General features: G+C 40.9%; 1 protein-coding gene across 1 annotated transcript in view; it reads right to left on the bottom strand.

Annotated features, from left to right (window-relative positions):
• Positions 1-693: 693 nt before the first annotated feature.
• Positions 694-24,032, bottom strand: part of NCBP1 (nuclear cap binding protein subunit 1) — a 29,973-nt gene continuing 6,634 nt past the window's right edge. The window contains exons 10-23 of the mRNA XM_030968872.1: positions 23,109-23,172; positions 20,812-20,922; positions 20,345-20,409; positions 19,546-19,608; positions 18,163-18,237; positions 17,002-17,105; positions 16,042-16,164; positions 14,785-14,887; positions 13,352-13,445; positions 10,762-10,865; positions 9,984-10,098; positions 4,675-4,818; positions 4,144-4,257; positions 694-3,249 (exon numbers count right to left, since the gene is read on the bottom strand). Coding sequence (XP_030824732.1) covers positions 3,136-3,249; positions 4,144-4,257; positions 4,675-4,818; positions 9,984-10,098; positions 10,762-10,865; positions 13,352-13,445; positions 14,785-14,887; positions 16,042-16,164; positions 17,002-17,105; positions 18,163-18,237; positions 19,546-19,608; positions 20,345-20,409; positions 20,812-20,922; positions 23,109-23,172 — 1,393 coding nt within the window. The 3' untranslated portion in view covers positions 694-3,135. The remainder of the gene's footprint in view (positions 3,250-4,143; positions 4,258-4,674; positions 4,819-9,983; positions 10,099-10,761; positions 10,866-13,351; positions 13,446-14,784; positions 14,888-16,041; positions 16,165-17,001; positions 17,106-18,162; positions 18,238-19,545; positions 19,609-20,344; positions 20,410-20,811; positions 20,923-23,108; positions 23,173-24,032) is intronic.

The following is a 24,032-nucleotide window of genomic DNA, read 5'->3' as shown; positions in this document are numbered from 1 at the left end:
AGACATCAGGAAGATTTCTTTACAGAAGGGGTGAGTGGACATTGGAATGGACTTCCCAGGGAGGTAGTGGAGTCACCATGCCTGGAAGTGTTCAAGGAAAGACTGGACACGGCTGTGCCATGGTCTAGTTGACCTGGTGATATTCAGTCATAGGCTGGATTTGATGACCTCAGAGGTCTTGTCCAACCTAATTGACTCTGCGGTTTTGTTAGAGGAGACAAGATGCCTGGGAAGGGCACATGATTCTTCCAATAATAGGTTTTCACTTTTTCAACGTTCTCCTCTGCAGCTATGCAGTAACCTGCCTGCCCACCAAGCAGAGAAGGCTTTAAGGCCTTGCAAGACCTAAGGAGGTGGCATGGGGATTTGGCTAGAGGAGGGAGCAGGTCTCAGCAGGGCTTTTGGAGGTAGTCCTCCTTGTCATGGTTTCACAGTGCTGTCTTGGGCTTTTAAACTCCTCCTTGGGGCAGATGGGGGTGGTCACTGACTACTGCAGCATCTGCCCCAGCCCACACCCTCCTGACCTCCTGCAGCAGCACTTCCCCTTCCCAGAGGACAAGAGGTGGCAATGGAGAGGGAGCATTTTACACCAGCACCTCCTTGCCCCTAGCAGCACATATGCTTGCCTCACATGGCTGCGGGAGGGGCAGTGTGTTAGACCAGCTGTAGTGCAAGGAGGTGAAGGCTTGTGTGTTAAGTCAGGGTACCAGCACAACGACTTTGCTTCAGTGTCCCCCAAAGAGATTGGACAAACACTCTCAGCAGCAACCTACTTCACCTTCATTTATTTTTATTTTTATGTGTGCATTTTTTTCCAACCACACCACATTTCTTTCTTCACACCACAGCATCTTTACACTATCCACCACTTCATATTTCAGCAGTTCCAAGTTTCTCCAGTTAGCTGCCGGTATCACTACATAAGCGTTTCACTCTTTCCTATAGATCCAGCCAATTTCCTAGTCAAGTCAGGTGTACACCATTAGACCCAAAAGAACGTGAAGGTGTCCAACAGACTCAAGAAATGCAATCAAAGCCCATGCTCAAATCTTGGCATGATTGGAAGTTAAATCAGTTTTGAAAGACATTCCTATTTGGTTTTAAAACACAGGATTACACTCAAGCATTTGCAACTGTATCCCCAGCATCAGTATTTGTCAAGGCTCAAAGAAAGTTACAGGTTTGCAAGTTCTAACTGCATTACCAGTTTTACAGAAGTCACATTTATAGTCAGAACCCTCACCATTAGTTAATATCAGAACTGACACTGACCCAAGCCAGTGAAAAAACTATTAAACTCTAATTAAAACCTTTAAAGTATTAAACATTTCCTAAAAATGAAAAAAAAAACCCAACATGAAATCCTATTTGATTACTCAAGAACATTAACAGAGAAAGATCTGAAGCATAAGTCCGTGCATGACTGACAAAATCCTTGCATAAAGCAAATTTACAACAAATAACAATACACCCTGAAAGAATGGCAGGGGGGGAATCAGTCAAGTCAGAAAGGGCAAGCAGAAAAAGTAGAAGTAACAGATCTACGTCTATGAGGATACATAGGGCTGCTACAGGCCACACACAAAAATCAGATGAAAGGTCAAAGCAAAATGTTCAATTTTTTACCCTCCTTGCTTATTCAGGAGGTCATTGGTCAATGTACAGATGAAATGCATTTCTCAGTATAATATCTAAAAAAAATAATTTGTACAGGAACAAAATTACTCAAAGCACGTAATTTCCTAAGCTAAAACTAAACAGCACTGAGTATGAAATTCTTTAAAACATTCACCTGCAAAATGAAGAGACCATAAACAGCTTGGAAGCCCCCTGCATGCTGACAGACCTGAGCACCTAAGGCAGTGTCTCTGCTGCTCAATGTGGTACAGAACACTCTGGTTTGGCTCTTATGTACCTCATGTTACTGGCCTAACTCAAAACTAAGCCTGCTCTATTTTCAGCCGTGTTCTCAGTCTAGGCCTCCTGTAATGTGTATCACTTAATTCGGCATTAAAACACCTCCCAAGATATGGGAGCAACGTGCTGCTGTCACGTTTAAAGCTTAAAGCGAGGGAAGCCTAGCAGATGCAACAGTTGTTGCAAGCCAGATGAGGTGAGAGCACTTGGTTCATCCACTGTCACTAATAGAAAGATTTTTGACATCCTGCAGGCCTGCAGGTCCAGCCCAGCACAAATGTGACAGTCCAATGAGCTACAGGCTGAAAGAAAAAAACAAGCTCAGCACTGTTTGGTGCATCTGGGGCTGGAGCTCCCAATACCTAGGTAAGGCTTGCAGCATGGAAGTCAGAAGTTTGTTCCACACCAACTCTTGCTTACTGTCTCTATTTAAAAGAGAAGACTGCTACCAAGAGCAGTTCATGATTTCTTGACCACAATGCAAAAAGAATTGCATTTTTCAGAAGTGGTCCATGAAGTTTCTCTACTGACTGTTTATAGATACTGTAATAACACACTAGACAATACATTTATAAAACACATTTCAATTGTACTATATGTTTTTTTAAACTGTGAAAATCTATCTGGCTTGGTAATAAAACAAATTTGTATGCTCTATGCTACTTTGAAAATGTGTTTCACATGCCCAAAATTAAGACAGTTTTCCTATGTCATATACTAGAGAACTTATCCTACTGCTCACTGAGAAGGTGCATCCCCTTTCATACTCACAAAACACTACAAATTGTTCCTCATTTCTGCAATTAATTTGATTTAAGGGACAAGCAGAGGTAACAAATTCAATTGCTTGGGGTTGGCTTTTTCTGTTGCGAGGTTAGAAATATTTTTGGGGGGAGGAGTGTGCCTGATTTTTATTTTTATATAGGCAAGAGGGGAGAAATAAGATTACCATCATGAAGAGAAAAGTTAAACTAAATTAAAAGACAACAAAAAAAATTAATACTTTACTTCACAAATATCCCCTATTAGTCATAACTTTTAAGGCTTACAATGCTTACACAGTTTGTTTTTTTAGAACACTCTTTTGTTTTATATAGGAGCACATGAAAGCCAGTTTTAGTAAAAAAAATTCTTCCATCCCCATTTTAAGTTTTGCCATTAAAAAAAATTAAATTTCACTAAAGTCCTACAGACAAGACTCTGTCCACGGATGATCCCTCAGGCCTGCAGAGCACAGAACTGCTGAAACACAGCCAGAATGTGGTGGTCCAGTTCAGCTGTAAACAGGAGGTTCTCTAGTGTCACCATGTACTGCTGGATTATCTGGTGGTGCTGGCAGATAAAAAAACCAAAAACAAATCACATATGTTTACTGTTTTTACATTTATATCGGAATAGGCAGAGAAGTCAAGATATGTAAGAACCACAAGTGTTCTTATCTGAATTGTTTAGCACATCTAATTTCCACAACATAGCAGCCATGGATAAGAAAAGCACGATGTAGAGGCACTGCTGACTGCAAGAATGAAGCCTGTACTGAAATCCTGCCTTATGCTCCCTGTAACTCCTCCCTCATGGATCCTGAGCTGTGTGCAGGATCCAATGCCACTGCAGGTATCTTGGGAGAATCATGGTATTTCCTTTCCTCTGAAGACATCTACTACAGGGAAAGGATTCATCCCAAGGGACAATTACACCACTGCTTCCATTCTTCATCACATCTTGTGCTCACACAGGTATAACCTCCTGTAACTAATCACTTTCATCCAGCCACCTGTGCTTATTAACTGATTTAATACAGAGCCAAATATTAAAAAAACATGTTTCATAGATATTTACGCACCTCACTAGAAGGAATCCTGCAATATTTTAATTCGCTTATTTAAAACATGTCTATTTTAGCATTCTTGCTTGTTCACAACTTTGCCCTTACTAAAAACATACAGTTAAGTGTAAATCAATGAAATTCATAACCACATCTTGAAATATTTTTGCAGTACGCTTACAGTGAGGAAATTCTCCACTCAGGATCAGTCACTCCACCTGACTGCGGCAGAGATTTGGCCAGAGCCAGAGAGTTGTGACCTGGCCCCACAGCAGCCCCTGGGGAAAAGGTGCTGCTGCCACCTACTGCTGCTCTCGGGGAGCCTCAGCCCTCCGTCACCCGAGCTTTCCCAATGAAGCATGGCTCCGCCAACACCCTTCCAACTGAGAAATGAAACTTACCTGCAGGAAGATCTGCTGCAACCTCTCTATACAGCTCTTGTACCAAGGTGTAAATACATCAATTCCACCAGTCTCGCAGCGCACTAAGTGCTCCGTTAACAACATAATGAAACGCTGTAGTAGGGGAGAAAAAACCCAAACTTAATCAGTCTCATCAAACTAAAGAAGAATCCTAACCTAAGGTAAGAGGATCTGGGTGTCAGAAGCTTGGAACAGCACTGTGAGAATAATTATTTTGCTTGGCAAATACTGAATTTAGTATGAAAATAAACCAGTTACCTTCTGGTTGTTCAAGAAATTGTGTGCTAGCAGAATTCCTCTCCTCCCAAGCACTTGAAACTTATCAGACCCTGTTCCAAACAAACCAGTCTTTGCAGAGGTATGATCTGGATTGACTCTAACCCATGGTAAAGTCATCAACCCCTTCCCATATTCTTATTCCAAGAAAATGCCCAAGATAGTAGTGATGCTGAAAGCTTATAAATCAAGTAACTTTGAAATCTAAACTGAGAAGACTTTGACCATCATTACCTGGAATATAACAAGAAAGAGATTCTTCTGCTCACTCTGGGCTGACTCCACTTTTTCCTGCAAGCGCTCTATCTGCTCTTCTAGTGGTCCATCTTCCCGATCGGTGCTTCGGTCATCATCGTCATCGTCATCATCACTGTCACGCTGTAAATGACAACAACACACAGGACTTAACCAGCAATTTGGCAGCTGTGGATACCATTAATGTCCTGCAGTTCCACATGTGAAAACGTCTGCAGAACTACTGAAGAGCAGCACACAATTCTGGATAAAAATCTGGAAGGAAAAATGCTAATATGGGAACGTCCTGAAAAAAAAATTACCAAGATTTCAGAGAAATGAGAGCAAGCATAGAGACTTATCAGAATTAAGGCATTTTCCTCCAGGAAGGTGCTGCGGCTGACAGCCCAGCTGAGGTGCCCCTACACCAGGGCATGCAGCATGGGCAGCAAAGAGGAGGAGTTGGAAGCCACTGTACTGCTGGACAGTTTTGACCTTGTTGTCACTCCTGAAACTCAGCGGGATGGATCCCGTGACTGGAGTGTGACTAACAATGGCCACAGGCTGTTCAGAGGGAAGAAAGAGACACAGGGGGATTGCCCATCAAGAGTTGGGCTGAGTGTGAAGAGTCTCTGAAGAACAGCCATGAGCAGGTGTGAAGCTGGTGGGCGATGATGCCAGCCCAGGCAGCACAGGGAGCCTTTGGTCGGTGTCTGTGCCCAGCTCTGACCAAGCAGAGCCCGCGGACGGAGCCTTCCTGCTCCAGCTGCAGGAGGCACCCTGCTCACGGGCTCTGCTGCTGCTGCTGGGGGACTTCAGCCACCCTGCCCAGGCTGGAAAAGCAGCTGTAGGCAATCCTTGAGATTCCTAGAATGCATGGAGGATAAATTCCTGTCACAGGAAGCAGAGAGCCCTACAACAGGGCAGGTGTCACCTGGATCTGTTGGTCACCAACATATGGGGGCTAATGGGGAATGGCAAGCCAGGAGGAAGCCTGGGAGGCAGTGATCATGCCTTGGTGGAATTCACAGTCCTGAGGAATATGGGTCGGGAAAGGGGTTAAAAGAGGCCCCTGAATTTTTAGAAAGCAGACTTACAGCTCTTCAGAGACAGTCAATGAGATTGCCTGGGAGACTACCCTCAGGGACAAAGGAGAGGAACAGAGCTGGCAAATCTCCACAAGAGAGCAAGAGCTTGCAATTCCCAGGAGCAAAGAATCAGACAAGGAAGGCAGGAGACTGACATGGCTCAGCACGGCACTGCTGGTCAAACTAAAAGGAAATAGGGAAATGGAGAAGCAGTGGCAACAAGGACACGTATCCTGGGAAGAGCATAGTAGGGGTGGGGTGGGGAAGGCCAAGGCAAAGCTGGAACTGAACCTGGGAAGGGACACAAGGAGTAACAGGAAAGTATGCCAGCCAGAAAAGGGAGGTCAAAGAAGGTGTGTACCCTGACAGACAATGGTGGTATGCTGGTAACAACAAATGAGAAGAAGGTTGAGGAACTCAAGCTTCTTCAAAAGAACTTCTTTTCATGCCATCTTCAATGGTAACCCTTTTTCCCACACCCCTTGAGTGGACAAACTGCAGGATGGGGACTGTGGGAGCAAAGTCTCTCCCACTCTAAGTAAAAATCAGGTTCATGGCCACCTGAAGAACTTAAAAGTCTACGGGAGCCAAGGAGATGCATCCTAGAGTCCTGAGGCAACCAGGTGATGTACTTGCCAAACCCCTCTCCATGACATTTGAAAAGTTGTGGCTGTCAGGTGAAATCCCAGGTGACTGGAAAAGGGAAAACATTGTACCCATCTTTAAAAAGGGTAGAAAGGAGGACCCCTGGAACAACTGACCTGTGAGCATCACCTCTGTGCCTGGGAAGATGATGGAACAGATCCTGCTGGCAGCTGTGCTAAGGCACATGGAGGACAGGGAGGTGATCTGGGACAGTCAGCACGGCTTTACCAAGGGCAAGTCCTGCCTGACCAGCCTGCAGGCCTTCTGTGATGGAGTGACTCCACTTGTGGACAAGGGAAGGGCAGCAGATGTAATTTATCAGGACTTTGACATGGTTCCCCACAACATCCTTCCCTCTAAATTAGAGAGAGATGGATTTGATGGGTGAACTGTTACATGGTAGGAAATTGGTGACATCCAGAGGGTAGTGGTCAACAAATCTGAGTCCTAGTCAGTGGGACATTAGTGACCAGTCCAGGGGTTTGTTGCCCAGGGGTTTGTACTGGGACCAGTGTTATCCTGATTAATGACACAGACAAAGGGGTCGAGTGCACCCTCATCAAGTCTGCAGATGACACCAAGCTGTGTGGTGCAGCTGACATTCCTAAAGGACAGGATGCTGTCCAGAGGGACCTGGACAAGCTCAAGAAGGGGCCCACAGGAATCCCATGAGGTTTAACAAGCCCAAGTTCAAGGTGCTGCACCTGGGCCAGGACAACCCCCAGTATCAGGGACAGGCTGGGGATGAGCAGATGGAGAGCAGCCCAGTGAGAAGGACTGGGGGGTGCTGGTGGATGAGAGGCTGGACATGACCCAGCCATGGGCACTCCCAGCCCAGAGAGCCAAACGTGTCCTGGGCTGCATCCAAAGCAGCGTGGGCAGCAGGGGAGGGAGGGGATTCTGCCCCTCTGCTCTGCTCTGGTGAGAGCCCACCTGGAACCCTGCATCCAGCTCTGGGGGCCCAGCACAGGGAGGACATGGAACTGCTCACTGGAGTGGGTCCAGAGGAGAGAGACCAAGATGATCAGAGGGATGGAGCATCTCTCTTACAAGGGAAAGGCAGAGAGAATTGGGATTGTCCAGCCTGGAACAGAGCAGGCTCTGAGGTGATCTAATTGCAGCCTTCCAGTATCTGAAGGGAGCTCCAAGAAAGAGGGACTAATTACAAGAGCATGCAGTGGCAGAACAAGGATGAATGGCCTTAAACTGAAAGACAGTAGGCTTACATAAGAAATAGAGAAGAAATTATTTACTGTGAGAGTGGTAAGGCACTGGAACAGGTTGCCCAGAAAAGCTGAGGATGCCCCATCCCTGAGACTGTTCAAGGCGAGACTGGATGGAGCTCTGAGTAAGCTGGTCTAGTGGAAAGTGTCCGTGCTCATGGCAAGGGCTTAAAACTAGGTGATCTTTGAGGTCCCTTCCTACCCAGGCCAATCTATGATTTCACAGTTTATTTATTTAAGGGAAACACAGTGAAAGGTAATACGCCTGCTAACTTTATCATTACATGGTAACAAACAACTTTGTTTTTAAAAACAATATGGCATAGATTTTTTCAAATAGTATCTACTGCAGCAAGACAGGTAATTAATTAAAGAGTTCTGAAATATCAAGGCTTTAAAAAAAAAAAAGCACCTGATGCAAATTCTCTCCTGCACTTGGTGCAAGAACCCAAATGAATCCAGCTAGTTAGCACAACAGGAAGGCTGAAGACTGGAGCCAGTGTTTTGAAGTGGGTACTCCCTATATTCATGATCAAAAAGGCTACTCTCAAGACTAGAAAGGGTCAGCACAGAAACTGATCTACTAATTAGAAATGGCATGCTTTACCGCATCAAAAACAACACAATGCCAGCACCACCCACAAAATACACCTAAGAACCAGCTCAGGTGACTAAGTCTTAAACAAGGCTACAAGGCATATACGAGGAAAGACAGGATCTGATGGATTATGGTAAATTCAAACACAAGACACTGCTTTAGTATCATATAGTTGTTTCTGTGCAAAGACATCCATAAATCACCAGCTCAAAACTTTAAATATCTGTAAAAGAAGCATGTGTAACTTGGGATAAATGCGTTAACTCACCTACAGCATAGGAAATGAAGTTCACAACCACAAGGCAGGTATAGCTCTGAATCAGTATAAAAAATGAAAACTTACCAGAACAAATGAGAATTTGATTTTATTATCTCTATAGGAACTTGCCTTTTTCCCATCTATAGAAGTTTTCTGAACTCAAAACTGAAGGACCAGATAAATCATGTAAGCATTGGATTCATTCCATGGTAAGGGAACACCCTTCATGCTGGGGAAATCAAAACTTTCTCTAAAAGGAATAGTCATGCAGCAGAGCAACAGCCTGCAGAACTACTCACTGTTGCATACAAATGTTTCTTCCTGGCACAATACTCATTTAAAGTACTAAGTAATAAAGGGCTGCAGCAAGAGACAAGGACAGAAATTAAAACACTGATATATTTAGCGATGCCAGAGAAGCTCTTTGCCTCACAGTAAGATCAATGACTGCACCTAAGTCTTCCATAATCACAGGCATTTATTAACTGCTCATCAATGTAGACTGAGGAGGCAACCAGGATGGCTGTTGCTGTGAGTGAAGAAAACAAGATGACGGCACTGGGATGAACCAACACTGGCAAGCTGAGAGTTATTAGTGATCTCTCAACAGAAGCCTCTGGACAAATGACTGACTTGAGGAGCTTTCTTCAAAAAACATCAGCAAGCTCTGTGCCACATTTTGACACTAACCTCATTCAAAATTTTGGAGCTAGCTAAAGGTTTTATGCAGGGAAACACACTTACAGACCTCAAAGAAACACAGAAATTCTCCCCTGCTTTCTGCAATTCAGCGTATTTATAAACTGACTTAATTCTGTCATAACTAAGTACTGCATCCAGGCAAGCTTCCTTGGGCCCTATCTTTTCCAGCTGCCAAGATGAAGACACTCATTCCATTTTACTGGCCCACTTGAGACAACAGAACACAACAGCAGCTGCTTCCTCATCAGTTTGCTGTACTTAATTATGCAACATCATGTAACCATATTCAGGAAAATAAGCTGGAAGAAGGAAGTGCCATGCCAGCGTCAGGATCCAGCAGCATCCATCAGAAGAACAGTAACAGCCAACTTCTCAATTGCAAATAGCTGTTTCTGTGCACTTCTGCATGGAAGCCACAAGAGCACTCTTTTACAGAACTTACTATGAATAATTTGTAACTGTTCTTACTGTTCTCTAATAAGGTAATTAGAATCCAGATCAGAAGGCAAGTGGAAGATATGTTCATATTGGAAGAGAAAGTTGTGAGAGAGAACTTGAACAGACCAAATACATATGCACTCCTTAAAAAGATTTTACTGAATTCTCAAATTATAGCTAGGACCAAGAACATGCATCTGATTTTTGACGTCTTAGTGCTACACTGACCACACCTCTGCAGACATACTTCCTGAATAATCATACATATTCAGTCCTTCTCAAAACCAACTGTGTGTCTGTACATTAGCATGCAGGCTTATAGAACTTTGTTTAAAATTTACAAACAAATTACTCACTCTTTTGTGCTGCCTGGCCAATCTTGCTTTGGTCTCCTCCAGTTCTTTGTGAATCTTCAGGACATGCTTATTCATCTTACGAATTGTGGAATGTAAGATCTCCCAGATATAAAACCTAGGAAAGACACACAGCTCAAAACACCACATTACACACTACTTGAAATTAGGAAACTAAATGTCGTTTCTTAACAGAAAAATATAAGTGGGAGAATTAAAAAGTCTACGTATCATTTAAAGAGACATCTATCAACCAGAGTGAATGAACACTCAGCATACAGGAAAACATACCTGTAATGCAAGAAATCTTAACAATCAGTTCTTGCCTATTTGTTGCAGTACACTTCAGAGTCAGAATTTTATTTCATGTACACACTGCAACAGTATTAACACCAAACTTGACTCCTCAGATTAACCAGTTCCGATCTCAGTTTGCAGTGCACCACTGGTGGCACAAGTTACATACCACCCCCAAGGGCCAGGACCGTGCCCAGCCAGCAGCAATACAACACACAGCAACAGACTCTGTCTAGGAACAGCTCCACTTCAGCAGGCTTAGACACCGCTAGCAATATTATATGCTAGCAGCAATCTTGCACTGTCACGCCAACATTCATACCCCAATTCAGAAAGAAAAGTATTTAAGTACCTATTTTGTAGAAAGGGCAAAAGCCCAATTGTACCTTATTCCACTACTGAGTTTTCAAAGACTGAACTATGTACTGGCAAGTTAAAATAGCAAACCAAAGACAAATAACAACCCAAACCAAGTTCTTGTTACCTGGTAAAATCATGTGCCAGCTCTGAAGAAAAGATCCAGTTTGCTACTGCAGCACAGTCAACAATTTGCGTCCGAATCATCTTGTCCACGAGCACAGCAATCATCTGTATTTTGTGAAAGACAATACATACAAAATATGTGTAAAATATTCTATCCTTAGATAAAACCAGAGACGATTCAATGCAACTCTACATCAGTGGTATTACTGAGTAATTTCAAATACTTTAACAAACTGGGTGGTCTAGCTTAAAATATTGCAAATGAAGGGATCTGTATCAATTACATAAAGCATTCTAACTTTGTTAACAACCACACCTACTTCTGAAAGTATCACTCCTTATTAGCATACACGCTCCCATACAAAAGCAAAAAATACAAAAATCAGAATTGGAACTGAGGCCTTGAGAGACACAAGTGCTAGTATTTGACATCAAAGTACTCCAACCAGAGCACATATACCTGTCAGATCACCATAATGAAGGAGCTGCTGTTAGCCTACTCTCCTTGAACTGCAACAGCCCTCAGACATGACAGTAAGCTTTTCTCTACAGGGCCCATTAACTTCAGGACAGAACAAACAAGCATCGTGGAGCCAGTGGAAAGGCTTACTTGCTACAGGCACTGCCATGATTCTGAGGGAGTTGCAAGCCATCTAGCAGGCAACTGCAAAGAAGAATTACTGACTAAAGAAGATGCAAGCTGTTCAGAAAAAGGGGCTTATCTTAGTTACTCATGTGATTGAATGCCACAGTATCCAAGAACCACAGCCTGCACTGTATTTATCCTTACAACCACCCGTTGTCAAATGAGGAAGTGTGACAAAGCTCCTTATAAGGAAGGAAAATTAAAATAACTGAATGAATCATACAGAGGACTCAGCACTCAACTTTCAAGTCCCAGGATAGTATCTTATGCTCTAAGTGTCTTTCTGCATTGCCACGAAGGATTTCTGATTACTTAGCCTGGTCTTCCAAAAAACACACATCTAGGATTTCAAGAAAATATTTAACCTCAATGTTAAAGTTTCTCTTTATGAAGTCACCACCACCAGCTTGCTTTTAAATCCAGGGACTACTGGCTCCTGCTATTAAGTCACTACCTGCAGCACAGACCATTCATTAGTGCCTTAAGCCATATAAGCATTGCTGGTCTGAACCAAATCAAAGGATGTTCCCACAGACATGGGAGTAGGGTAAACATCCTGAAAACAGACTCTGGACAAGCGTCCTGCTCTGAAGGCACCATTCCTTCCATGTGACAAGGAGTTTGAGGACTTGGGAATAAGAAAAAAGTTCTTGATCGGAAGCAAAAACCACTGAACTACAGTAGAAGGAAGAGAAGAAAAGTTCCATGATTAAGTAGAAGAGCAAATAGCAGACTTTCCTAAGTTTGCACATGAGATTTTTTAAAGGGATCTTGATTTATTAATAAAAATTTAACATGACTACCTAGTCTGGATTTGAAACCTCCATCTCAGTTTGGTAATGCTGTGATACAAAGGAGTGAAGAGGAAGCTGATTCAGATATTACATTGCAGTAATGAAATTTCTTCTGATCCAGTTAAATGGCAGCAAAAAGTAGGTCAGACTGTAAATGTCACTTTTTCAAGGTCAGTAAGCTGTGTAATAAGTTAAATATATATTTTTTAAAATCCTCATTTTATGATGCTTTTAAGAGAGGTAACAGCTTGCAGAGGTATCTTCTAGGTGCTCATTTTTTCCACTAAAGAATGGACCACAGGTCTAGCAGCAGATGCAAGAATTACTCCTGGTTCTCAGTGGCATCACTTCTTATAGTCTGGCCTGTGCAACTGAGAGGCACAGTTCACTTTCCAGCAACACAAACAAACTGCCAAGGAATACATGAAGTAACTAATGCAGGCAAAGTCAGCCCAAGTTCCTAATTGATTTCTATTCATGGAATGACAGCTGAGGTTAAACACAATTGCTGAGAAGAAACAGAACAGCTTAAACAACTGAGACATCTTTTGTAGGTCTTTTAGGGTGTTATCTCTTCTGGCTCGAGAGTGAACATTATCCCAGCACTGTCAGACTGATCTGTTCTCAACAGCCACTACTGCAGCTCTACTCACCCTGCCCACACACAACAGTGACTCCAGCACGAGCTCTGTGTAATAACTGGACAGCTTCTACAAGCAGTTGTTGTGGGGAAAAAAAAAAGCCCTAAAATCTCTAGGCTTCCACATTTCTAGGATTGTGGCCTGTTTTAGATATGAGATCTACATCTTGCTTAAATTTACATATTTATGTTGCTTTCAAACTTTGAACAAAGCCATGGTTTCAGCAAAAGTTATTCTCTTGTTCAACAACCAGCACCGTTTGAATCTGAGTCTTAAAAACAGTCCTTGCTCTTTCACAGTGAACTCTTCTTGAGAAAGAAGTAGTACCACTGATGGTACGTTTTATGGCCTTCATTTGAGTAGTAGCAACAATAAAAAAAACCCTAAACTTTCTCTAGAATGACAATAGACAAATATCAAAGGATATAAAACAAACTGTACATTTTTTAATTCACATATGACCTCTGTGAGCTGAAACTCAAAAAGATCCTTGACATTCCAGCCTCTTACCTGTGGATGATTCTTCCAAACCTCATACACAACTCTCAGAACATGAAGCTTCCCCTCATCACTTTCAGCAAGTGTTTTGAAGACTTCATGAAACCTTTTAATAGAAGTAAATAGTCAATGGATAGGCTGGGACCAGGTCAAAAGAGCAGCAGATTTAAGGCAAGTGGTTTACATTGGCCAAAAGAAAATTATGTGACTATCTACAGCATTTCGTAGACAACTGTTCCCTGGAAAATATTACCATCCTGAGCTAAAATAGTCTACAAAGAAATGACAACTCCTAACAGCACCTTACATGCTAGTGGTGAACCTACTTCCTGAAGCTAGGCTACATTTCTCAGGCTCTCAGAAGCAGGAGGCATTTTTCTGCTTCATGTGCTTATCTATACACAGCTGAACCAAAATTTGTTGCCTTTTTAGCCTTAGACCTTCCTCTTAACGTATTTCTCTAACTTCAGACACTTATCCTAAGTGCCTCTTTTCCAAGGAGAGGCTGCTAAAAGCACCTATTTTAGCAGTTACTCTGACTGCTACACTGCATTCATAGCCCAGCTTACTGTAATATAACTATAAAGCATAAGAGCCTCTTCTTGATCTCTTGGCTGCCACTGCTGTTGTGCAGCAGAGAAAATACCACGGTCTAAGCATTTGAATCACCCTGCCTCTTTTACTCCTGACTGCAGGTTACTACCTGCAGCTTCTTTTCAACATTGCCTCTGTAGAGCTTCCAGGTGCATGCTTTTGTAGTAGTTTTATCTAACTTTAGGGACAGATAGAAAAATAACTCATTAAGATGCACGTGACTACTTCTCATGAAACAAAACCCCTTAAAATCAACTCCAAACCACAAAGGATTAAAAACATTACTCTAATTTTGCTAAAAATGGTGCAGTAAATTCTTTGCAGTTCCAGCATATCTTTAAGGGAGAACTCCTAACTCTTTTAGGATGGATTTTACTGTGCTTTGTTAGACAGAAGAAATGAACAGCAGACTATTTTGAAGTTTCATGTTTTCTTTTTCTTCCCTTTTTTTTTTTTACACAAATATAATTGTCCTAGATTCATATTCATAGTACAAGATATTGTGATGGCAGCTACTCAGTCATGTAGGGAGAATCCCTTTTTCTTTGCCATGATCAGCAAATAAGCAATACAAAAATGAAGTAATTTTCCAAACCTCTCTCATTTATATCACATGACTGCAACGTATACATTTCTGTTAATTCCATTCCTAATGCATAATACATCTATACATATAATCTAGGATTTACACTACCTTCCTTCAGTAAGCAATCTCATTAGCTCTCCTAGTCATACTGCTTTGTGGAGTACCAACACTGTTGAAGCTTGCATTCCCCTTCTTTTATCATGCATTTCACTGTCAGAATTAAACTGTTCTGTGAGCCCCAAAATAATGCAGATATTATACTTACTTTGCCAGGGCGCTGAAGGAGTGGCTGAAAGACTTTGCAGCTAGATGGAGCAGAGTCTGAACAAAGACTTCTATTTTCAGAGGGTTGAAAGTAAATCCTTCACCTGCAAGTTATTTGAAGTTGAAACTATTAAATACTTCAAGTAAAGCATGTAAGCTACTCATACAGCTGTAGAGATAACTTATGGTCTTAGCTCACTTCACATGAGTTCCATACACAGAGTTTTGCAGGGCTGAGCAAGGAGCTAGTAGACTCCCACTAAATATGCAGTTTCACGCTCCAATTTTGCCATGGAGAAGATGTGCAGAAAGCTTTGTCACCAACACGGACTTCTGTCAGACACACAGCCACCCCACTAACATGTGACAGTGCTGAAGGCAGCATAGAAAGTCAGCAAAGGAAACTGCAGCTGTGCACCAAGATGAGGGCCTCGGAAAGCCATAAAGATGGGGACGCGGGTGAGGAGGGGGAAGGTAAGGATCACTAACATACAGAGGCCAACCATTTAGGATATAGGAGAGGGGTCCACCAGGAATGTACAGCAAATATGGCTACTATAGCGAATGGTGTCAGGTGCCCTCCTGAAGCTGAAGACGGGCAGAAGGAAGAGCATTAATTAGTGGGTGATGCCCAAAGCAGATCAGGAAACATGACAGTGGATCCCAGGGGAAAAAAATCCACCAGATCATGGTTGCTCTCTGCCTTGTAGCTGAACCCTTGCAAATACTACAAAAATAATGAAGCATTTGCCATTGTTTAGATCACTTTTAACTCCCTCTCACACCCTTCACTCCATAAAACACTCGGGCTTTAGGAATGAGTGCTGCCTGTGGCTGCAAGGCTAAGGGGAATGTGAGTAGTCCCACTATGAGTTTTCATCTGTGGAACATGCCAGCCAGCAGTCTTGCTGTCTAATGTGTTGTGGGACTGCCCTGAAGGGAGGGAAGCTCTTAGGGCAGAAGCACTGAATTTCAGAACTGCCCTCTGCCACTGAAGGCAAAGGGGATGTTAAATTCTTTTGTTCCATCAATAATTGCAAGAAAACACACCTCAAGCACCAGGTTATCTCTATTAGGAAAAACAAGCAGGCCTCTGCATGTAAGATGTTCACAGAAAAAAACTAGCAGTGGTGTATTTGCTGCTCAATTGAAACCACCTACTAGAAGGAAAAGCATATAGGTCTGCGAACCAACACATTCAGCTCCAAAGCATGGCAGATCAGTCTACACACAGAATAAATGGCAGTTTGTATCTTACCATCATCATCATCTTGGTTTGGATTAGGTACATCTTTTAAAATGCTGAAGATTTCATCATTGCTGGCCTTATTTTTAATTGCAATTGTTAAACAGAGTGCCACAGTATATCCAGGAAGAGACCCTGAACAAAAAACATAAAAAGGTCAAAAATGTGGAAAGGCAAGTAAGCACTTTTAACATCAGTCTGCCCCTCAGAGAAACAAGTACCCTTCCCAGCTACACCTAATACTTGGTGTTTCTAATATCATTGTCAACCTCAATATGCCAAAAAATCGATCAACACATTTTCTGGTCTTCATGTTAAATTCAAAATTTGGAGTAGAACTTTTAGATGTGAGCTCAGGCAATCACGTTCCTCACTAAAGCTCTACTTCAGTTTCCACCAGGTTTCTAAAAATACAATAATTCCTTGTTTTTCCTCACTGTATCTTTGATGATGACACTTTCATGCTTAGGACTGTATTTACACTGAGCAATAAAAGGAATAATAAGGTCCCGCTCTACTTCAGTCTTTATGGTATCTGCTCCTTTTGTATGCTCATTAAATCATGTTTACTGGTAAAATATTCTAGTGCTTCATGAAGTTCAAAAAATAATTTCTCATTATCACTTCAGATGCTGATTTCCATAGTATTGGCTCAAACAGGTGAAATAGATGAATTGTCCAATTTTAGGCTTCTGGCAAATAATACTGCACAACACCACAGCCATATCAGCAATAGCATCTTGATGTATCTGGATTTTCTTTGCTTCATAACTAGCAGACAGGATTTTATTAGAGAGATCCAGGTGTAATACACATTAACTGCTCATGTGAAGCATATGCACCCATACGAAAATCATGTATATTTGCTCTGTATTCTTTTTTATCAAGACAACCCATATTAGAGTCAGTTTAGTGTGCTCCCTTGCTCTGAAATACTTCTTCAACTTGACCACTAGTAATTTTAATACTTACTATTGCTCTCATCTCCGTATTTGTAAATGCACACTGGATTAGCAGGACTGAGGACAGAAAAACTTGCAGGAACAATGTCTATTATTCGTTGATGGTAGGAGAGTCTGGAAATAACAAGTTCCACAGCAGTAGAATTAAAAAGGGAATAATACCACAGCAATAGTCCTTTACAATGTTTCTCTGTATTTAATGTCCATAGAACAAGATTCAGGATTCCTATACAACAAAATGGTAGTTTCTGCTGGGTAGTAAGAGCTGAATGAACCAAACTTATTAGAATATGCTTTCTATTTTAACTCTGTAATGTTAGAGTTTCATCTTCATACAATTAATTTGCCTTGTGAAAAGGCTGCCTGGTAAGACATTTTATGCAAAAACCTGTGCTGCAGAAAGCTAGTAAGATGTCAGTATTCAAAGCGGGAAAAATATTAAACCAGACATGTTCATTTTACTTTCCAGGTTCATTTCACTCTCACAAAGACTTAATTTGCTAGAGTTTTCAGTGAAATGGAAGACTGCCACAGAAAAAAATGCATTTGTTGTGCAGCACAATGCTTTCACATTTTGGATATAGAATTCACCCAAACCTTGATTGTTTTCACGTAAGATGCTGAATAACATAGCCTTTTTCAAGTATTTCGCTCTTCTATAGCACTCTAATCTCAACAATTTTAAGCCCAGACTTATCAGAACTACTGATTATGTAATCTTGTTGGGTTTGGAGATTTTGTTTGTTTAGACAATTGTTCGATAATTTAAAGTAAATTAACATCAGAGGCACCTAGAAAAATCAAGACTAAGTTCTCAGTTTTTAGTACAATTAATGGTCCGTTGCCTCTATTTCTGTGAATGCTGAATAGTTTCCAAGAATATAGCCTAAGTTCTCTTTCCTCCCATGCCTATGGTGAAGCATGTCTTTATGTAACTACAGTGTGCATGGATAGCTCACTACTGTCTGCATCACCTGTTTCTCCCTCTCTTTAAAGCAGTGTCCTACAGCAGGTAAACCAGATTAAAAATCATACAAACAACAGACTCATCTTTTAACTGAAAATTAATTGTAACAATAGATGTGCCCAAGACAAGAGTCAAATTTAAAGAATCTGGCAGTATTCAGATGAAACTTTGTCTTGAATGCAACCATGGAAAGATCATACTTACCGCATGCACTTTTCCAAAACCTCTCTCACAAATTTGGGTTTGGGTTTTTCAAGGTCCTGAGTAAGACAATCTGACCTATCAAATGACAAAATACAATGGTTTTAGCAAAAGCATTTAGTTTTGTTAGTCTCTTTTTGGCTTGGTCTGATAGAACAAAACAATCACAGTCTGAAGACAACAGCGGTGCTGGACCATTGGAGTGTAGGCACTTTAAGCCATGGAGATAAGTTAATCACTACTTTCTTATTGGCAATTAGCATTGCTGGAATTTCATCTCATCTCTGTATGATAAATTTTCAAGTAACCTCCCTTCCCCCAGCACATTAAAAATAATTTGTGGATATGGTTAGCTAGCTTTCCCTTTCCTTAGGAAAAGAACCTTGAGTGATTTCACAGTCTGTTTCTCCCTCAGCTCTTCTGGCTGATTTCAGATGCACTGCAGGTAAAGAAAAGCCTGAAATACAGTTACTTGCAAGCTTTGTGAAAAAAGTCTCGTGAGAGAGATCCACAGAAGCATTGCCATCAAGGAACATCCAGGCAAACTAAAATTAACTCTTTGAAGACTGCTGCCTGGTCAGATACCATGGATGCATGCCAGGATAGCCACCTAGCACTCAACTCCACAAGAGGACAATGCATGAGACTTAAGTACAGCCACAGAACCCTATTGTAAGGCTGAACCCCTCTCCACAAGGACTCTCAGGCAGATCACCGACAGAAAGCAGGTACAATCACAGGCTCTGAAAAGCACTCCATGGAGGACTTGGCCTCAAGAATCTCCCTTGTTACATGGGTGCCTGGAACAGAAATCTCAGGGAACCTGTGCACAGACATTAATGGGCTCCAGGGAGCTCCTGCTAGAGATGCAGGTTCAAAGTCTGACACAGAAGGAACAGATGGCAGGGCAAACTCTGAAGGAAATTTAGGCACTAGGATTTGGCAGGCTGGAAAAAGACCACAAGGTCTGAAGGATAAGAGTTATAATGAAAGGTTTAGGGCAGGGCAGAGAGCAAAACAACAGAATGAATTCAGGATACAAAGAGTCAACATAAACCACTGAAGTAAAGAAAAGGTATGTGGAGGCATTTTGGAAAGTTTGCTAGCAACTGACAAAAAGTACAGGACAAATTAAAGGGATCACATTTCTGCTTCCCTTCTTTAAGGAATGCATACACTGGCTTGAGTTCATCAGGGACAACACAGTGATTAAAGAGATTACCAAGATAATCTACTACTGAGTGCTGGCGGGCAGATAACAAAAGCTCTCTGATAAGCTAGAGGAAAGCCATTAACAGGGCCACCATACTGTGACACTTTCTGGATGTGTTTGAAATGTTAAGGTTTTAGCAATATCAGGTTTGAATCCAAAGGCTATAAACTTACCAGTCTTCCCAGCTCCAACGGAACTGAAAGTTGCTCAAGTGGTGCGAAAACCAGTTAATAAATCTTAATTAAAAGAAAAAAAAATCTCTGTTAAATGTCAGAAATGCAGAAAAACTTTACCTTGAGCTTCTCTTATAAACGCATTCTACTTTTCCAAGACGAGCCTAAACTCTTTAAGCTATTACAGCATTAAACAGGTTGTAAAACCTGAGATATAAAGGACTGTTTGGAGAGTCATAAAGGTTTTATGGACAAATAGCCTGTCAAGTATTTCACATGAAGAGAGATCAAGTCTTTAACAACCAATTAAAATGTAAACTTATTGTGAATACACAACTTTCACATTTTTAATGAGTCATTAAGCACTCTCCTAATCAATGCAGACTTCACTTGAAAGGCTGAAATCACCACCATTCTCCTCCTCTGGGGGGCACATATGCCATCAACTTCTCTTCCAAGTCACACCCCCAACCACTAGGGAGGCAGGCACAGCGTGTAGCAGAGTGCTACAGTGCAACCATGAACAATTCTGAACACCAAAAAGTTGTCACCGATCTTAGCTGTCCTGCACAGTCAGCTGGACTTGTCACCTGCGGGGGGGGCGTTCCTGGGAGGAGAGGCAAGCAGTAAACCCTCCACCTTCTCCGGAGATCACTCAAAGCCAGAGCTCACAGAATATTTTGAATAACATCAGGTAGCTCTAACAAGCTACTTTCTGACTACACTTTCCACAGCCTCCTTGTCTTCTCCTATACTGGATATCAAGGAATGTTTTCCACCATCTCCAAAACACACTTACCTGTCCACACATGTGGTATTCATTGTGTCCAAACGCATGTAGAGCATTTCTGTGGCTTGTGCAAGCTTAAAGTTTCTTATTAAGGCTTACAAAAAAGAAGTAGATAAGTCAAGATGTTTTTCCTTTCCAGTTTTAATACAATGTCATCACCTTTTTGTACTGGAAGTTCCGTGAGCCTACTACAAAATCAGGTAAATCCACAGTAGAAAAAGCAAAGAATATTGTGAGTTCTACCCTGTAATCCCAACCTCTTCTTCCATTATGACATTAGCCATTAGCCAACAAGACTGTTGGCTTCTTCCACAGAAGGACAGAATTCACATCATGCAACAAGTAATGGAAGTGTTACGGGAAAAGTTTCCTGCAGATATTGTGAAATATTAATAGTATTTATTACTGTCCCATCAGCTACAGAACAAACAAAGACTTCATTTCATAAATGCTCCTCAGGAGCACAGAAAGGATACAACTTGTGGTAAGGAGCCAGGCTGAAGTTTGCACAGCTCAATCAGCAGTGTTGTGTACATGACTTCAATATGTGGTGGAGACGGCAGCTGAAATAACTCTGCAAATATTACCTGTGGGAGAGGAAATCCAGAATAAGAGCACAGTCCAATGTGTCCTGCACAACTCTCAGCTTCTCAATAGCGGCCATCAATCTTAAATAATTACCTATCCCAAAAGACCTACATTTTTCTATCAAATGCCAGGAAAAGAGAAAGAACCAATAAGAGGCAGCTGTAACACAACACTCTACTAATACAGGCCACTCTAACTGCTCTTATCAGTTCATAATAGCATTACACAGCTATTATGTCTAACAAACATAGCATGTAACTGTAGAAATGGGCATAGCTATAACACGACCCACTTCAGCGATACCATATGATCTGAGAAATGCAGAAATAATCTGATCTTGTAGGGTAGTAAATAATGAAGCCTAAGCATTTAGTATGAAAATAATATATGCATTAAAACTACATTTTTATCTTTTCCATTATGTCTTCTTTTCTCCTACACAAAACCATATAAAGTCACAACTTTAAACTGAGAATTACAACCAGCATTTCATACAACAAATACATACGCTCGCCATCCCTTGGAAAAACCCTTCTAGGAAACATGAAAAAAATCCTGCAGTCAGCATTTGTGGTTTTGTTTTAAAGTTTGCCTATAATAACAGTAGGTCAACCTCTGAGTGCTAGAAAAAAATCATCACTGTATGACATACACCTTTGAGTTTCTGTTTAATTTGTATTCCATTCTCAACTAAATTTAAGTTACATCAAAGGAGTCAGGAGACTTTGATTCATTATGGTTGATCAGTTTCCACTTTAAATTTCTGAATAATGCTTAAAGGAGACTTTCTTTTGTCAGAAAAATCTTACTTGTATAAGAAATCAACATCCATTTCTAGATTTCAAAAACATCACATGAAAACACATTGGCTAGAACTTGTTTTTCTAAGGAAGGATTCAAAAGCATGAAGAGACTGTAAGATGCTGGAGAACCTTTCTGCGTCAGCATAATTTGGACATTTTGTTCAGACAGATATGGCCAAAAGGAAGGGAGAATGCTGTTGGGCAGAAAATAGTTCCATTTTTTAAGATAGGAAATAACAATTGGACAATCAGTTGGATTCTCAAACTCAGTGAAATTTCATAAGGAAAAAAGGGAATTTTTACAGTGTTAGTCATAGAATTCATACATTTTTAGTTTTTTCATCACTTTTTACAGCACTTCAAGATACTGGATGTAAAATCACTGCATATACTTCAATGTTAAGGCAAAAGATTACTCCTAATTTCAGCACTGTTTAATGTAATAAATTTAATATGTTCTGAAGTGTAAAATTTTTACTCTGAAGAGTAAAAAAATGACCAGAGGTGACCAAAACTCATGCAATTTCACAGCAATCAGAATATTTGGCATTTTGGTGGCAGAAGTAATCCTCAATCCTACTTTAAGATCAATATTCTACACAGGATTATTTCTCGTCATAATTAAAAATTATGACATCATACTGAAAAATCATACTTCTAATTACTTCTTCATAAAGCCGTTATACAACAAGTTGCTTTTACTGTACTTTGTTAATTCCTCTGAATTTTTGATGAAAATTAGCGAATATGGCTCTGCAACTTGAAAACACTTTGCAATGAATGCAGTAAAAGAAGATCTGTGCTGCTTTGTTGGTACATGTAACAGCTATCTAGAATTCTCCAGTAAGGAGAATGTCCCAGAGGAAACATGTTGCTACTGCACTACAAGTTCTTTTCAGGGCTAGTAGGACAAAATAATTTAGATAATCAAAACATAAAATCATGCAGAATGGTTGAATCTATCTGGAGATCATCAAGTCTAAAGCGCCCTGCATACTGCAAGGGTCACTTAGAGCAGGTTGCTTAGGGCTGTGTCCTGCTAGGTTTTGAACTTGTGCAACTCTTCCAGTGCTTAATCACCTTTGCATTAAAAATAGGTATTTCCTATGTTTAAATTGAGTTCCTTGAATTTCAGTTCATGTACGTTTCCTCTTGTATTTTAGTTTAAAACTGAATGCACCAAGTTAAAATGACAACAAAAGCACAAGACTATCACTTAAGTGCATATAACCTGCTCATTTAAAAGCCGCTGGTTGAATTTAACAAAATTCTGGTTGATTCCCAAATCAAACTGTAATTTAAGGAACCCATAATGGAGCTAGCAGGGATGTGTTACACATGAAATAATGGAGCACCAAAGAGGTGATCTCTAAAATCCGTACCTCCACTATATGGTAGTTCAAAGGGATCTTGTTATTTCCTGGATAGCTCAACAGCTGTGCAGCACTGTAAAACCAAAGACACATTAAATTCAAACATAACACAGTAAATGTGATATAAAACTCAAGCAAGACAATTACAGAAAATTAGAACAGCATCAAACAAATCAATAATCCTTCAAAAATCTGTTATTTGACCCTCAGAGCACTGAAGAAAAGAAATAGCACAAGGACTCACTAGCACTGCTTAAACTATGATATGTAATAATGTAGTACTCTATGTTCAGCAGTAACATTGCTTGAACATTATCCTGCTACCCACAAAGGTTTAGCACAGAAAGTCACAGTGATCTGTAATTGTAGCATGTGTACATGAAAAAGGGAAAAAAAAAATTATCCCAAACAATTAAATGTTTGGAATTACTTGAAAATACGATTAAGCTAATGGTTTATATAACAAACTATCATATTTAAAATACCTTATCTTTAACCAGCTCATTATCACCTACCACTTCTGCAAAGCAAACAACTACTTCTGGCAAATCTTTTATCTCTCCTGGTCTTTTACTATGGGGAATTAATGAAGACTATCCCAGCAACAGCAACAACATCAAATTTCTAGTTTCTGCTAGATCAAACAGCTGCAACCACAAAACTTTATCACATGCCATCACCAAAAACATTATTTCTGCCCATTTCAGGCATATTATTCACGGTTTACTAGTTTTCATACAGAAGTGTGATGGCTGTGGCAAATCATCTTGGTTATCAATTATCCACATCAGACAGTGTTTGGGCAGAAATAAAGAAAAGTGCCCTGACTGCCTCCTGGCACAGCTGAATTGAAACTGACGAAATCTGGCCCTGCAGTGACTCCACAGAGTAAATTCAATTATCTCTGGCATGTAATTCCCACAGGAAGCACAA

The sequence above is a fragment of the Camarhynchus parvulus genome, chromosome Z (assembly GCF_901933205.1).
Source record: "Camarhynchus parvulus chromosome Z, STF_HiC, whole genome shotgun sequence".
Classification (NCBI taxonomy): domain Eukaryota; kingdom Metazoa; phylum Chordata; class Aves; order Passeriformes; family Thraupidae; genus Camarhynchus; species Camarhynchus parvulus.
Note: the sequence above shows the minus strand (reverse complement) of the source record. Positions and strands in the feature narration are given on the sequence as shown.